This window comes from Stegodyphus dumicola, chromosome 9 (assembly GCF_044657685.1).
Source record: "Stegodyphus dumicola isolate Sdum_Otavi_A_Nest chromosome 9, ASM4465768v1".
Classification (NCBI taxonomy): Eukaryota; Metazoa; Arthropoda; class Arachnida; order Araneae; family Eresidae; genus Stegodyphus; species Stegodyphus dumicola.
In genome coordinates this window covers 39,289,794-39,307,396 of record NC_140776.1, presented here as the reverse complement: position 1 = coordinate 39,307,396, position 17,603 = coordinate 39,289,794, and the positions used below count along the sequence as shown (strand labels likewise).

Sequence of the window (17,603 nt, the reverse complement as noted above, 5' to 3'; positions counted from 1 at the left end):
CATGTAATTAAATTAATTCTTTTTTACTATAATTTTACAAATGGGGCATCGAATTAGTTTTATTCAATACTTCACGTAAATGAGAATATGTGGATAGTCTCGGAATTCTTCGGATATTCAGAAAAAATAATTTTCGGGAAAGTAAATTGGCTAAATTTCAGTGATTTATTATCAGGAATTCTAATGTACCCTGTTGAAAACTACATAAACTTACTGAACCTACTGAAGCTACTAGTAGATTATAGTTTTCATAAACAATAATAAATTATCTCAATTAATTTCATGCTTTAAAGTGTATAAAATCAGTTACGCTAAAAATAAGTGTAAACTATACATATCTTGACGACTGGACGGTAGATATAATGGATTTGGTCAGTTGTTTTACTGCGTAGTTTGCATAATGGTGCATAATGAATGTATCTTGATCTGTGATTGTATAAAAGGTGTCCGTTAAAAATTACATAAAAAAACATGATGCGGATTAATTTTTAAATGAGGCACTTTAGATTCATATATTATAAACAGTTCCTATTTTTAGCACAGAAAAGGGTAGTAGCCAAATTAAAATGAGGAATAAAAGGGACTATAGCTAAATTAAAGTTAGTAATTCGCTTTCCTATTTCTTATCTTTATATTTTTTATACTGTAGGACCACTAAAACCACTGCACTCAACTGACAGGAGCTTAATTTTACAGTTTCTCTTTCAGGAAATCAAAATGCATTTTATTATTGTTTTGAATACTCATTTATGTACCACCATTTAACTTCGAAAACAGCTTTGTCCTGGTTGCAGACAACTTTGAAGAGAAGTATCTTAAGAGCAATAGTCGAGTAAAAGGAAAAGTTGTGGAAAAGTTGTGAATGCTGTCAAATGAAAGAAAGTGTGTAATTGTATATATTTTTATAAGAAAAATCCGGATCTTATTGCCAATTTTTCCAAATAAGACATGAACATTAAATCCATTTGTGAGGTGCTAATTTTCGGATTATATTCGTCTTCCTGAAAATGAAGCTTCCGCGCAAAGAGAAAAACTGACATTTTGAAAAAATCGTTTCTTTAATTAAACTACTATTGAAATCTCCGTTTAATAATTATCAAAGGAGAGTTGAAAATTATCATTAGTTCTATGAACAGTTTTAATTCAACTCTAAACGTTTTACATATAAAATATTAAAAATTGTGTTAATATTTACCAACTGTCCATTTCCTTTGACCTTATACGCAACAATAATGTTACTTAAAATCTATTTTTATGTAAGATAATGTTTCATTTTCCACAACAGCAAACACATTGGTAAAATCGAGGCTATTAATAAACCAGGATTTAACAGTACTTAAATGCCAAGTCAAATTTTCTATTCTTTTCATATCACTTTTTATAAAATTATAGTTATGTATATATTGTTTTAGCTAAAATTTGTAGTTCTTGGCAGAGAGAGCTGCTTAGCGAATAATCGCTTAGTTCTAATGCTTAAACAACAAGTCCAAAGAAGGGTTAAATAACATTTTTATTTAACTCAAGAAATCACAGGCGGCCCCTTCTCGGGCTTACAGTAAGCCTCCACTTGGGATTTATCTTAAAACAGAAAATAAGAATCTAATCTAATGCTAACTAAACCAAAACCAGCCGAAGCTGCACGGCAATAACTAACAGAGTTGTGCCTCATTTTATATCACCGGCGGATACTAACAGGCAAGTAACAATACGGCAGAATAGCAGTTAGATTCTACTTAAAGCAACGACGAGGCCAGAAGGTAGAACACGCTTTACTAAAAACTTCTAAGCTCTTCTACTGAAGAGACTGAGACTTAAATAATGGTTCTACCTCATTTACATAAAATGCTATCCTGAAAATTCATTCTTGTAGGAAGTCGTGGGTGAGAAATTAGGAAGTAAAGGAAAGATTATTCAAAATTAAAAATAACTATTAGGAAATTAAGTACCCCCTACAAAAGGATTACACGAACGAAACTTACTACCTAAAAATCTTCCACGGTTCCACAAAGTACTATATGGCTCTCGATTATGAAAATAAATTAATTTCTTGGGATTTTAATTTATTTGATAATCCACATTATTATTCTTAGGCAATTAATTAGTTCTTATTCCATAGTCTGTGAATTTATGCGTAGAAGATATCATACTCTCATAAAAGTAACGTCTTAGAATGTAACTGGAAATGTTATAATATGCTTATTACCTTGATGAAAAGTTTTTGCGGGAGCGTAATGGAAAAGGATGGTAAATGTTTTTCAATTTTTCAACTGTCACTGCTGTAAATCTTCCACTAGATGTACCTGATGTTTAATGCGTGCTTCATAGCGTTTATTTCTGTAAATCTTGCCTGGTATCGCGTTCCAGAGATCACGTTTTCAGCCCCCAAAGTAAGGAAAGAATACTAATAAGCTTAATAGGTAAAAGCATACGCATGACGAGTTTTTATCGATTAAACGTAGAAAAACTAAGCAACATATATGAGACAGACAACATCGCTAGGGCTACTATCACGCAGAAGATTAAATTCTATGCTTTAGATTGATCGTAATTCTTTGGCTTTGTGTACAATAATAGTAACTTTTAGATACATTTTCTTTCTAACAAAGAAAGATTCAGACACTTGGCTTCCTATTCTTTAACAGACTTTCTTTTCATATTTTTTGTAAATACATACTTCTTGTATATACTTTCAAATCTGCACAGCATATATTAAAGAGAGATCATTGAATATTTGTGAAAATCAACATTAATGTTAATTATTTTTAGTAGTAGGTTGTGCCGAAGAGGGGCTGAATAAGGCGGTTGCCTTCGAAAAGTGTGAGAGATCCTAAAAAAGAATGCAATAAATTCAACATCTGTGCGAAAGTGTTAAAAAAAAGTTGCGAACAATTTTTAGATTTATCTCGAACGTTAAAAGTCGATCGGGATGGCTGTTATTGATCAATAGTGTCACCTTTTTAAGCTGACATGTTAGTCTTGATGTGCTAGTGACATGTTATGATAGTTTTGATATGTTAGTAATAACAGATGTCAATCGCGCTATAATTATCGAAATCCAGATTTTTGCATCAACATCATTACCAATTCCGTGTAAATGATGTTTCTATTTCAGTGCCGAATATTTGGTTCTTAATGTACGTTTGTTTTTCACAATATGAATTGATCTGAGACTAGAATATTGCCAATGTTATGTTACTCTAAACCCATTAATGGGCTCCAGTTTTATTCATGTTATAGAATATTTAGCAGCGTTTACAACATTCAGATACCTTTATTCTGTTCATTTTAAGGCTGAATTTTGATATCTGTTTTATTATCGATCACTTGATTTTGACTGCATTTTGGGATTTTAGTTAATCAGGATTTTATTTTTAAGGATACACTACTCTGCTTTGTTTGAATTACTAAAATTTCTGAATATAGTAATATTAAAATATTTTCAAGTGTAATTATTCAGTATAGACACAATATCTCATAGCTATTGGAAATTATAAAACTGACAATTTTACAAAACGTGTCACTAAAGATGGCTAACTTCATGAAGTGCTATAAATATTCTTTGATAAATCTGGGTAATAAAATTTCAATTCCCCCTAAAGTTTAGGCATTTGCATTCATATGCATTGCATAAATGAAACATTGTTAAGAGCTATCTTATATATAATGCTTAATTTACTATGACGGTTAAAAAAAACCTTAGTAACAATAATAACCTTAATAACAATTTCTCCGTTGATACAAAATTTTTCATTAGATTGTTAACAACATAAAATATAAAGAACAGTATCTTTTTGTACTTTTTTATTTCTCATCTATACCTTAAAAGTATCAGACATATTATTTACGAAATTATTGAGCAACCTTTCTTCGTAATATGACAATTTTCCTGCAAATAAAAAGACTTTTGAAAAACGACCATTAACACACAACCCCAACCGGGCTTTTCCTCCTGTCAATGGTATATCATTGAAATGATAGTAATAATTATCAACTATTGTCCAAAGATTTGCCTCACAGTCCATAATCTTCACCCTTAAGCTCATTTCAAATTATGAACTGAAATATTTCCTATGCAATTAAAATTTTCTTATAATGCTGCATGTCATATTTTCTATCGATTATTCTGACACAATGTTTTCATAAAAATGGAAAAATTGACACAGATGAACGTATTAATGCAACTAATGTTGTTTGTTCTAAGGTACGGGGGGCTGAGAACAAATCGATGGTTTTTCTATTTAACTCGAAAGCTTAAAACACTTTTTTTTACATTAGTGGATAAAAACACGAATTTAATTTTTCTGCATTATTTTTTAAGTGCGTGATACTATGAGGTACAGATCAATCATTTCGAGCTTTTGTATAATCCATAGATTTCTTTTGTTCTTTAAATGCAGGACGAACTTTCTGTACGTTCAAGTTGTTTTTTATTATTTATATTTTTTTCCCTTGACGAAAGTGCGTACTTTCTAAAGTTCTCTTTACGGGGAAAAACGCTTAAAACTAAACCGTGGAATAAAAATTTATTTTGCTTTATGTCAATTTACAAACCAGATCAGAAAAAAAAAAAAAAAAATGTATTTCACAAAAATGTCAACAAAGCTGAACTTAATATGACAGTAAAATTTCTCCATGTCTCAAAACTATATTCTCCTAACAGAATAGAAAAGAAATAATGCCTGATTTAAACATTGTTGCGTTTCTACGGGCTCGTGGATTTGGAGAGATCAACGACAACACTTGACGAAGAATGAAAACACAATTTTTTAGCTTGTGTTACTCAGGACAGCTCCAAAACACGTTTACAGTCGTCGAAAAACTACGGCAAACAAGCTGAAACAATCAGCAACACAGCCTTCAGGCTATCCGGTTTTAACGACGAAGACAGCTTCACGGCAAAGCACGAGAGTACAGCTCCCGACTCGGTTCGGTAGCTCTCGGAACTCAACGTTTTCTCGAGACCCTCCACACTTTAACTCGCGATGCACTCGACGATACACTCGATGCACTACTCGCTAAAACTGAGGATGCACCAAACCAATAAGAATTCATTCTAGAATGTTCTCCGTCCGTCTATGGCATATCGCCGATTTTTGTCGCTAAATGGGCGATTTCGCGCCAAATATGGAAACCCTGCCTTCCCATGCTATTTTCTGGCAACCCTAAACCCATCTTGCGGCGAAGCTATCGTACCGCGACTGGGCATTTCGTAACAATATTAATAATAAAAACCACTGACTTTAATTTTTATTAATTTTTGATCAAATAAAACCAGATTGACTTTAAAAAAATTTCTCTCTAAGCAAACGTTTCTCAAATAACCGTTTCATTATTTTCTTGCAATTTCAAAGGAAAATCAGATATCGTAGAAATGTACTAAAATGACTTCCTACTAGTTCATTAATTTTGCTTTGCTTGAAATCTGGGATATTTCAAAAAACTTCTGTAAGCTCCTAAACCAAGAGAATTAGGATATACAATATTTATGTTACTTACAATACTACTGTTTACAGTAAATAAACGAAATGAGAATTTGCTTTCTAATATTCAATATCTGATATTTATCACTGGTTTATTTACATAGTCAGTTCTTGAACATGTAAAATACTAATCATATAATTTTAAAATTTATTAAATATCATCCTGTTTATTGTCTGTGATTTTTCTGATTAGAACTTTATTTCAGAATTTTCTCTTGCTTTGTACGATGAACACTTCATTAAGGTATAAATATTTTATGAACAGTTTTGTATTATATATTTAAACAGTAACTTAAAATATAAACATCATATGAACTGTTTAATATCATCGCTTTTAATATTATATTTATGGTCAATAATTATTTATGACTTTAATCATACGAAGACAGGTGATGCTAGTGTAGTTTATGCTATTTAAAAGAAAATGGAGAGCTGCTAAAAGATTAATAACAGAAATCTATAACATCATTTTTGTTAGTTCAGGCGATCCTATTCACGTGTGTTCCATTGAGTACTATACAGAATGCATCAGTACAGTTTTGACAAACTTTCAGGAGAGATAGAGTACAACTAGACGAGGAGAAATCACATGGTAATACATGGTCGGAAACGCTTTCCTGGCGCGGTAGTGACGACACAAAAAGCAAAAAAAGAAGGTCACAAACAATGAGACAAAACATGTTTTATTGTGTTTAGTACAGTAGAAATATACAAATAAGAACAAAAGTAAACCACGATTGTCATTAAAGAAGGTGTTTGAAATTACGACCCCGGACCGTGATGCAGGCCTCACATCTCCGCAGCATGGAAGATCTGCATCACAAATGGAAGATGCATGACGCGCGATTCCTGCATCATGGTCTGGGTCGTCATTTCGAACACATTCTTTGATGATGATCGTAGCTTTTTCTTTATTTTTGTTGTACTTTAATAAACATGTTTTCTCACCCTCTTAGTGTCCTTTCTTTCTTGACTTTTGCGTCGTCACTACCGCGCCAGGAAAGCGTTTCCGGTCATGCATTCCTATGTGATTTCCCATCGTCTAGGTGTACTCTATCTCTCCTGAAAGTTTGTCAACGCTGTACTGATACACCCTGTAGATCTGAAAGCATCTTTGTTATTTTCTTGTTACAGAAGATTGTCTATAGCCAGTAAATTCGGTCCATGTAAGACATATAAGTTATATTGTGCTTAACAGGATCATCAGAAAAATAAGTGTACGGGACATTCAGATCAGGGTATCACATAATTTCAGTGTTTTATAAAGAAGTCTTTTTTGTACACTTGACACACAGTTGCAAACTGTAGAAAATATTCGAAAGCAAAGTGGTCGATGCCATAATTATATGATGATAAAGATATGCTGTCGTAATTATTCTATGCTACCCAGCTAGCAAATGCACTGGAAAGAAAACTAATCAGCAGCTTTATGGACCGCATAAATGGCTTTTTATCAGCGGCTAAATCAAATGAACCTGTGTGCAAGAAAACCCGCTATACTCATCTTTTAAGTATGCGACGCATGGAAATAGAACATTCTCCTGGACACCTTACTTGAATCCCTCAGTGATAGAAAAGTGCACTGCTTCCAGATAAATACCATTTCAGCTTAGAGAAGGTTTTTCGAGGCATATTCGTTATACGGCCTAATAGGTATAATTAGGTTCAGCAATATCTTGAATCCCAGGATATAATATATGCATAAGATTCAGACCCATACACAACTTACCAAATCTAAAGTTAACCGACAGCCCACCAGATTCAGATACCATTATATATATATATATATATATATATATATAATGGTATCTGAATATATATATATATATATATATATATATATATATATAATGGTATATATACCAGACACCTCGGCCCATTAGATATTTATGAAACATTTGGCGAAAGGTAACCTTTTACCATAGAGTACTGAACAGCTCTGAAGATTGCTTGTTCAAGAGGATTCATTGTTCATTGTTGCTTGATGGTCTCAACAGCAACATGATGAACTGTTATACAGCATGTATAACCTACATTTACCAGAAGAAATTCATGACACAAGCGGTGTCGCAATAGATATTCCTTATCACCTCAGGTAAAGAGCCTAATGTGACTTTGAAATCCGAAAAGAGCTACTGATGCGCTGTGTACACATCTCAGCCAATGATGAATCCGCTCTTTTGATGATTTTACGCCATTAACACTATTTCGTTGTATATAAAAAAAAATAATTTTAGTCCAAAGGGGCAATTTTCCCAGAACGACTAATTTCTCACTTAGTGGTTCAGATCTAGTCACATGTATATAATGCTAAAATTTACTGGATAGGATACATAATTACGAGTATCTTCTGTGTGTTGTAATCTTCAATAAAAACGGCTTTTGAAAGTATTAACTATGAAAGAAGGCGCTTCGAACGTTATAATATATGACGTAAAAGTGGTTTGTGGGACTTAAAGTAGAATCCCGGCTATAAAAAGTTTTATTTTTCTAGCAATGTAACTCTTTTATAGCTACATAAATGTGTTTAATGTGACTATCAAACATTAATTGAGGTAATGGGAAAGGGGCGTTTATCATCTAGGTTAGTTGAAAGTAGAAAACAGGCGTAAGAAAAACTTTCCGTCTATTTATAATGTACCATTCTTGTTGACAAAGGAAAAATATTCACTATTAAGTGAAAGACGTGGGCCCTAGCATACTACAGATAAAGTTTTTGAATAATTTTATAGTGATGTATAAATTATCTTGTAGTCTGCTATAAATTTAAGATCGCTTTATACTAATTTAAAAGTTCCTGCGGGTTATTCCATGAGTTTTTAAAATGTTACGTTCTTAAGAAATAATTTCTTTAATTTAATTATACAGTACGTCATATTTCTCTTCCTCTTTCATCGTCATATTTCACTTCCTTGTATCTAACTGCTCCTATATAAATAAGATGGTTCAGTAGTCGACTTGTCGCCAAGCGGCAAGATCGCTGAACACTGGTAGTTCGACCCGGACTCACGTCCTGGTAAAGGGATTGACTGCATGGCTTTGGTTTGATTATTTGAATATGACAAAGCACACTAGAGCTATCTGGCTAAGGGAAGGGATAGCTTCGTGGAGAGCATACTAAGGGAAACTGGCTCGTGTTCACGTTGCACAACCAACTACTCAAATCATTCGCCTGGGATCAAACCCGGGTCGAATTGCCAGCATTCAGCGTTGTTAGCCACTAGTGGGGATAGAAGGTTTAGCACTTTTCTCCAGGTGCAACGCAAATAGGAGCCAGTTTTCGTTAAAACGTAATTCATCAAGCCTTCTTCTCCTGTTCAGGCAGATATGTCTTTGTGCACTTTGCCATTGTCAGATACTCTAGTTCAACCCAGTGTACTTTAATATAATAATTTATCATACCGTCTGTATTTTCAATATCTGTCTTTTCCAGGAAAGGAGAAACAAAAGAACTCAGACTACTGGATGATCCGAAACTCAAACCGATTTGTGAAAAACATGGAAAATCCCCGGCACAGGTAAGATCTGAGTTTTTGCTGCTTTTATTTTGTTCAGCATCTCGCAAATCAAAATTTATAACTTCATTTACCATTCTACATAAAGTAAGACAGAAAAAATTCCACTAAGTAATTTTACGTGTTACATTGTAACTCAAATAAATATGCAACCACTTAAAAACGCATAAGTAAAATTTTTTATCTTCCCACTGTGCTCACAGACATTGTAAAATCTTACGAAATTTTTTATTACTTTACATATTTCCCAATTTATTGAAAAAAAGAAACATGTAACAGAAAAACAGATTGAAAAACAGAAACTTCAAAGAACAACAATGAGAAAAATTACTGAAAATCTATTTGCAACAGAGTTTTAGTTATTTCTGGCTCCTCACCAAAACTAAGTAGTTTTTTTCTTTGTAAGAAGACTGTCCATTTATCATTGTTGTGAAGAAAATGAAGTAGGATACAGGGTTTTAGAGCAGTGGATAAAGATAAGGCTTATTTATTTTTAAATGCTTGTTTTTGGATATTTGTAGCCATAGCTGATCGTCTTTTCATAGTTGTATTTCTATTGGCATTCACCTTTTTTTCGTTTCTTTCCAAAAGAAATTTTTTTTCATTATATATTTCGAATTTTTTTGTTATTGACTGAGTTTTTCATAACAGCTTATATAAAACTGAACTTGGTAACCTATTAATCATCCTTTAAAGTGAACAAAGCAATTTTCTTGGAAATTTTTAATGGAGATTTGTAATGGATTTTAAGCTGCATTATAAAGTATTTTCTCCCTACTTCCAGCATGCCTTCGTGGTGTAATGGTAGCACATTCGGCGCGCATTCGAGAGGTACAGGTTTGAGTCCCGGAGACGGCAATACACAATTTTCCTTTCTCCAGCATAAAAAAACAACAACAACCTAATGATTCTACAACGGCACCTGAACTAAAAGGTTGTGAACAATAATTTATCAACTGGTACCCCTAAGCCCCAGTCGCTCTTTAAATGGGGGAGCATATAAAGTAATTTCTCCCTCCTTCCGGTATGCCTTCGGGGTGTAACGGTAGCACACTCGGCGCGTCTTCGAAAGGTCCATAGTCGAGTCTCGGCAAGGGCATTGCACATTTTACCTTTTCCAGCACTCAGAAACATCAGCATCTGTAAGACTTCAATAACCTTAACTGTCAGTTTTTTAAAATTTTAACTCGTTATTTTCTTTATACTCGTAAAATCGCAGGGAATTTTACTGTCCATGAATTCTGTTTGAAACTGTCAAAAGCTCCGAAATAAATGGAATCTTTTGAGCTCAAAATGGCAGCAATATGAAATATAACAACTTACAGCAATTAAGGCAAAGCATTTGATATAGTTTTAAGCCATATTATAACGATTGATTTCTAGGCAGAGCAGTGCTGTTCAATAAATGTTATCGAGTTGTTAGATTATTTATTACCTTGAAACATAAAAACAATAAATTTTCTAGTTTTATATTCACGAAGCAGAGGGCGTAGTTTGTTGTAAATTAGAACACATACACAGATATAAAACCTGCACGAACCTCGGCCTTCTAAATTGAAATTTTAAGAACATCCAATTGAATTAATGAATTAAAACAAGGACTGCATAAAGTGTTCATACATATCTTATATTTAAACAATGAATTATTTTCGACTTAAGAAATTCAGCTATAAACTATATATAACCTTTCACTATTCAGCTAAAACCCTTCATTGAGTAATTCGGTTGTAAACTTATGCCATTCAATGTAATAAATTCAAATTTGCTTTAAAAATTATTGAATTTTTATACTTAAAAGAATTTATGCACTTCATATGTTACTGCTAGTTATTCTGTATTTCAAATTTGCTTAAAAAATTAATGAACTTTTATATTTAAAAGGAATTTATGCACTTCATATGTAACTGCTAGTTATTTTTATAGCATTTTTGTTGCTCTAGAATCAGATTAATAACTTGTTTTTTACAGATTTTACTTCGTTATCTGGTACAAAGAGGAATAATTGTCATTCCCAAAAGTTCCAATCCAAAAAGACTTAAAGAAAATATTCAGGCAAGTAAACCTATTTTTTATTCTCATTTACATTACTGAGATAAATATGTATAAATTATTGCCAGTACCTATATTGCAATCCGACATTTATGAAAACAACCTACGTTTGTGTGAAATTTAGAATAAACTAATTTACAGAGCAAATTGATAGCTTAAAGCCAAATGTTGCTAACTGGAAAAATAAAAGTTATACATCTTAAATTAACATTTTTTTCAAAGGAGTTTTATGCATATCCACGATACGATCCCTTTCTGTAATCAAGCCCATCTGTCGATGAGCGGTAAGACCACTAAACACTGGTAATTGGATCCGGGTTCAGATCTCAGCGAAACGCCGGATGCATGGCAGTTTTCATGATTTGCTCGTGTTAAATGAATATGAGCTAGTTTCTCTTAGAAAGTCTTCCACGAAACCATTCCTTCTCTTAGGTAGCTTTTCTGAACTTTACCGTAACTAAATAAACCAGTCTGTCTAAAATCAGCTGGAAATAACCAGTACATCTACAGAAGAGATCAAGTCATTTAATAAGTTATTTTAATTTTACCGACTGAATTCAAATGTTCTTAATAAGGTCTTTAAAAATTTCTATAAATTGAATTTTATACTATGTTATTTGAGCTCGGGGCTTAGATATTTGAATAAATTTATACAACATACGATATAGATCTGCTTGCTACACACTTTCTAACTAATATGAATTAGAAAAGTTAGCTTCATTAGAATATTTTCTCTGTTGTGGTTTGCATAATGGAATAAATATAAGTTTTGAATTTTAGTTTATCCAAAACTTAGAAATTATAGCAGCCTGTTATCTCAAATGTGTTTGAATTGAGGATGGTATTAATTAAATACCGCTTTGATAATATTTAAATAATATAATTTACATATTTCTCTTCGAAATCCTTCGAATTTTTTTTATTTCACGCACACACACATAAAAAATAGGTATATACTTTTTTAAAAGAACAAACGTAATAAGTTTATTATAGAATGAGTCTTTCATAAAATGACGTTAACGCAATCGATCTGCTACATAAAAAAGGAACGATAAAAAAAATATCCTCTCCTGGAAGGAAAAATGAAAACTTGGCATCGATCTAATTGCTTTACGAAATGACGACTTGCTAATGAGCTATGTTCGAGACTGACTGTCGATTTTGTAATCCCAAGCGATACGTAATTGTACGAAACTATTTTACTTTTGTGTAGTCTGATTTTGTGTCAAAATACCTGTCTTAGAGCATTGTTATATATAAATCTAATATATGTCCTAATCTCGCGTTTTCGAGACATGAAAAACGCAATTTAAATTTCGCCATTTGACCCAGTAGAACGGGAGATGTAGAACTGTCTGCTGTGTACCTATTTATTAAGCGATAATAGAAATACTTTCAACTAACATTTGCTTCATTTCCCCCTTTTGATTACAATAATATATAAGTTTGTATAAATTCTATATATTTTCTTAATCCGAATTTAATTTATCCCCTTTTTTTTCATATAAAGCTAACCTTGCGAAATGCGATTTTGTCTTACGTACACGCAATGTGTTATTGACATAACCCTGCGTTCGGCAAGGGTTCACTCTACATTTGTTTAGTCGTTAGATGGGCGTTAACAACGGTTGGGAGTTGACGATGGATGGCAACATTAAAGAATGCAGTTGTTAACTTCGAACAAATTGTGTTCCTTCATCGTTTATGTTCGCAAATGCAAGCCTGTTCACATTTAAATTTCTTGCTGCGACAAGGTTAATGCATAAATAATGAGAAATTTGGTGTGTCTAATGTTTAATCTATAAATTCAGAAGGCTGAAAAATGACAAGCTTCAAGCCCTGACAAATTAGTTTAAGAATTTAACAGAGCCATCTACATTTTTATTCAGATTTATTTTGCTTATTATTAGCAATAACCATGTTGATTATAGATGCGTGTTCATCACCAGTTAGTCTCTTCGAATTTAAAAGGAATATGTAAGTTAGTTTTGATTATGTAGGGAAAATTATAGCCGCGGCAAGCAGTTTCTTCTAAAGACTTAAAAAGTTAAGTTAATGCACTTCGACATCAGAACTGAATTTTTTTAGGTTAATAATAATGATTTGAAAGCAAATCACTACGAGAAGTAAATGTCACTCGATTATTTATGGAAGTAAAAAATGTTCAATTAACTTGGGATGAACAGCAAAAAAATATGTTTGAAATTTGATACAGTAACTGAGACATATTTTTTTTTTTACTATGAGATGGGTACTACTGTATATGCATCGAAATTTTTACTGTTGTTTATAATAAAGTTTTGACTGCTGAATCAAGTAACCTTTGTTTCAGATATTTGATTTCTGCCTGTCTGAAGAGGATATGAACATTTTAAAATCCATGGCTAAAAACAGACGTTATTTTACTTTCGAAACTTACAAAGGGTGAGTAATTTGTCTCTTCATTTGATTTGATTTTATGTGAATTAATGTAAGTTATTCTTGTACGAGAAAATCAGTTCATATGAGTATCATAATAATATGATCACAGATTTCCACTCCATATTTACGATATTTTATTTATTTATTTTTTATTCTCCATGAGTATATTAGTCTATTATTCCATGTTCCATGTTGTTATTATGATTCCAGTATTCCATGTTCAGGTAATAGCAACACTTTGCTGTTACTATTACCTCAACAACCCACGGAAAAGGACTTGATAAAACTGAATAAGTCGTTCTCCAAAGAACAGCACTAAAGAGATATAAAAAAGATAAAGATACTAAAGTGATGAAGTAAAAAAATAAACGTTAAGTTCGCAAAATAAATAGTAATAGTCAAACCACATTTTTAGATTAAAATATCTTAGGTTTCTATCTGTCTCTTTCGATATCATTTTAGACGAATAGAAGGAAAAAGGAATTTTAATGGACTTTTAATTCGCATTCCATAATGTGAGAAATATATTTAGTGCTTTAGCCAACGGCTGTTGAGGTAATACAAGCAGCATAATGTTGTTATTTTTAAAGTTTTATCTAAAGAAATAATATATAATGATTTTAATGAGTCCGGTTAGTCTTCTTTCACAGCTCCTACTAGAAACTGATAATGATAGAGATGAAGATCTGTATTTATTACTTTTGAATTTTTTAATTTATTAATCGATAGACAGGTTAAATTTAAAAGAAGAACTAAGTGTCTTACACTTTGCCAAATGAGAACACACTGGTGCGAAGAAGATAAAAATATTACATTTCAGGCAGTGGTAACACAATTTTTCTAATTCTCTGAGTTTTCTAATTGATATTGATATGTTTGAAAATTCATTCATTAAAGAAGTCAAACATAGCTTTGAATCGCAAAACATGAGATTTAAAATTTCTAATAATCAATACTGCTCCGGGACTCGATGTTAAAGCCCTCACAACAATGCATCAAAATGCAGAGTTTTCTTCTTTCTAACCGAACACTACTTCCGATAAACAGTCTCGTGCGATGGCTATAACAATATTTTGTTTTAATCCGCACAGTTTTGCTACTGTTTGCTTTCAAATCGTTGAGTTTGTTCATAATTCATTAAGTTTTCATAATATGAAATATAAAATTCAAAATTCAAAATTCGGGCTTCGAGGTGCACAAGTTTGAGTGGAAGTCTACATTATTTAAAAATTGATGGTCGTCGTTACTTCATAATGCGAGAAAAATCTATATGTTCATGCAGGTACTTCGTTATTTAATTTCTTTAAAAGTAACACAGGGTTCGTGACGAGAATTTGAAAAGTGATTCAAAAATTCCAAGTGATAAGTCGCCAAATCCCGTTTCGAGTTGGGCTAACCACCGTTTCGGGTTAATAAAAAAAAGTTTTGTTAAGCCTTCTCTGTAAGAGAGCTGAACATTTATATGATGAACTGAATAAAGACGGAAATAGGAAAGTGCATGCCAAAGCTTAACACTGCATCGGGTTTCTTCGTTAAGTAGCATGTTTTTAAAAAAGAGCAGTGTGTCTTAGGAAGTTTTTGCTCGGGACTGACAAACAGAGAAGGGTGTCTTTAACGTTGTTATGGCTAATCTCACTTGTCTGACGTCATCAGAACAAGGCTACGAATTTTATTGTGGAAATGATGTAAGACTGTATCAGTCGTTAGCATGACTCTTAAACACCATATAAGTGTCAGTACGACTTTGCCCAGTTCCGCTGCGATATTAACTTAGAGCACATCGGAGGACGGGTCCAAGAGTCTCTCTCCCCTCTTCTCCCACCAACAAACCACTCAAGAGGGCTTTCACCCTTCCGTATATTTTGAGTGCCGCTATGAAACACAGACACTATACATTTGCAAACACCCATGCCTTATCCGGGATTCAAACCCAGGCCTTTCTGTATGGTAATCAACATCACTAACCACTATCTCATCTCCGCCGTTTCACTTAAGTAATTTCCAGAAATGGCTTTTTCATCTATCCCAAAAAATCAGAAAAACTTAAATTAATTCAAAATTTAGAGTTGGACTTTTGAATAGGATTTTTCTGCTGTACACTTTTGTCAAAATTCTAAAGGACAGTACCATTAAAATTATTTAAATATAAAAAAAAGTTTTAATAATTTTAATGGATATTAAAATATATGAAGAAAACTCCGAAGGTTTATTCAACATTCGAATAATATTCGCGAAATCTCCGAAAATTCCCAAAATTCGCACCGCGATAAAATTATTGCCTGAGATATAACTAATTTAGTTTTCCTTAACAGTTAGGCGAGTATATGCTATGCGTTAACCCTTTTGAACCTAAGAAAGCCTATTTTTGTTTTTTTATTCAATAGAATCCAAAAATTCATTTTTTATCTGTTATTACTAGTATACTTCCGATTTTTTTTTCTGTGACCTATGAATACGTATATGGATACATAACCTATATCTCATGAAGAATTAGAAAATTAAACGCTTCTTTAAAACTGGTTTCTCAGAATACCCTAGATTTTACAAATATCAGATTTAGGCGGTGAAACGCTCGAAATGTGGTATCAGCATTTTTATAAATGCTCGCGATTACTATCTTTGACAACTATTAAGCATGAAAGCTCGCAGGTCCACGGATAAAGTTTGACACTTTTGTTTTTTACTCTGACCACCCGGAAAACTTCTACACTGCATTGTATTCATTAAAACTGACAGTGTTAGTATCATTCTGTTTGCAGCAATATAAATAAATAAACAAAAACTGCTAGGTTTATCCTGCCATTTTAATTTTATGCTTTCCTCCATATTCTAATGAAATATTTGTTATACAAAGCCAGCATATTTTTTTATTATTTATCACTATACATTCATTATCTTCTTCAGATATCAGAATATGACAGGAAAAAGACAGTTTTGGCTTCATAAGTTGAAACTCTTGTGACTTAATCATACGCTTAATTTTATAGAACTTATGATACAAACATTAGGACTTTTTTGAAGCAGGAGACAGTGAAAAATAAACAATGCCACCACTGGGACTCAAGCCTGTACCCCTCGAATACGCGTCGAGTGTGCTACCGTTACACCACGAAGTCATGCAGAAAGGAGGGAGTAAATACGTTATGCACTCCCCTTTTAAAGGGCGACTGAGGATTAGGGGATCCAATCGCCAAATCCTGGTGGTGAAAAATCATCATCCTCCACCTTTTACTTTGAGTACCACTGAAGAAACATTAGATATTTTTCATATGAAAGATGTGAAAAATGTGCAATGCTCTCGCCAAGCTCGAACCTGGACCTCTCGAATACGCGCCGAGAGTGCTATCGGTACATCCCGAAGACATGCAAAAAGGGAGAAAATGCCTTATACCACTGATATAAGTAAAATATATAATCTATTTTTTATCAACAGAAACGATAATTATAGATTAATCAACAAACCAGCAGTCTCGTGCTACTAAAAGTTATGCATTTTTATAAAAGAAAAGCCTTTAAACTACACTCATGTCCATAAATTAAGGGTAATGCAAAATCAGGCAAAGGAAGAGTTAGAAGCAAAACTACTTTGACGTATTTGTAAAGCTTATTTATTAAAGAAAAGGTAAAGAGAAAAAAAAGATGCTACGTGTTTGATATTATTACAAAATTAGCGATTTTTTCTCCCTGGAGCAAATTACAAAAAAAAAAAAAAAAAAAAAAAAAAAAACCTATTTACAAAAAAACAATATTACATCGTTGGTATGATTGTTAATACATCATATGTCTCCCAGACGATGCAATATAGTCCGTACAACGCCTAGGCATGCTGAGTATCAAATTGTCGATCTGATCTTGCAGGATATTACACCACTCAAAAAGCAATACTCTCCGAAGTTCCGGTACACATGTAGGAGGAGGTTGACGGGCTGCAACTCGTCGGCCAAGCATGTCCCACACGGACTCTACTGAATTCAAGTACCGTGAGAATGCTGGCCAGTCCATACGGGTGATATCCTCCGATTGAAGGCATTCGCTTACAATGTTTGCACGGTTAGGACGGGCGTTGTCATCCATAAACACAAATTGTGCACCCATGGCGCCCCGAAACAAACGTACATGTTGTTCCAGAATGAAGTCC

At 32.9% G+C, this 17,603-nt stretch overlaps 2 protein-coding genes across 3 annotated transcripts in view; one reads left to right on the top strand and one right to left on the bottom strand.

Moving 5' to 3' along the window:
* LOC118183789 (uncharacterized) overlaps positions 1-17,603 on the bottom strand; it is a 193,401-nt gene that overhangs the window by 142,897 nt on the left and 32,901 nt on the right. The window lies entirely within an intron of this gene.
* Positions 1-17,603, top strand: part of LOC118183790 (aldo-keto reductase family 1 member A1-A-like) — a 65,628-nt gene that overhangs the window by 46,329 nt on the left and 1,696 nt on the right. Inside the window, exons 7-9 of the mRNA XM_035353393.2 lie at positions 8,914-8,998; positions 10,964-11,047; positions 13,377-13,468. Of these exons, the coding sequence (XP_035209284.1) occupies positions 8,914-8,998; positions 10,964-11,047; positions 13,377-13,468 (261 nt within the window). The remainder of the gene's footprint in view (positions 1-8,913; positions 8,999-10,963; positions 11,048-13,376; positions 13,469-17,603) is intronic.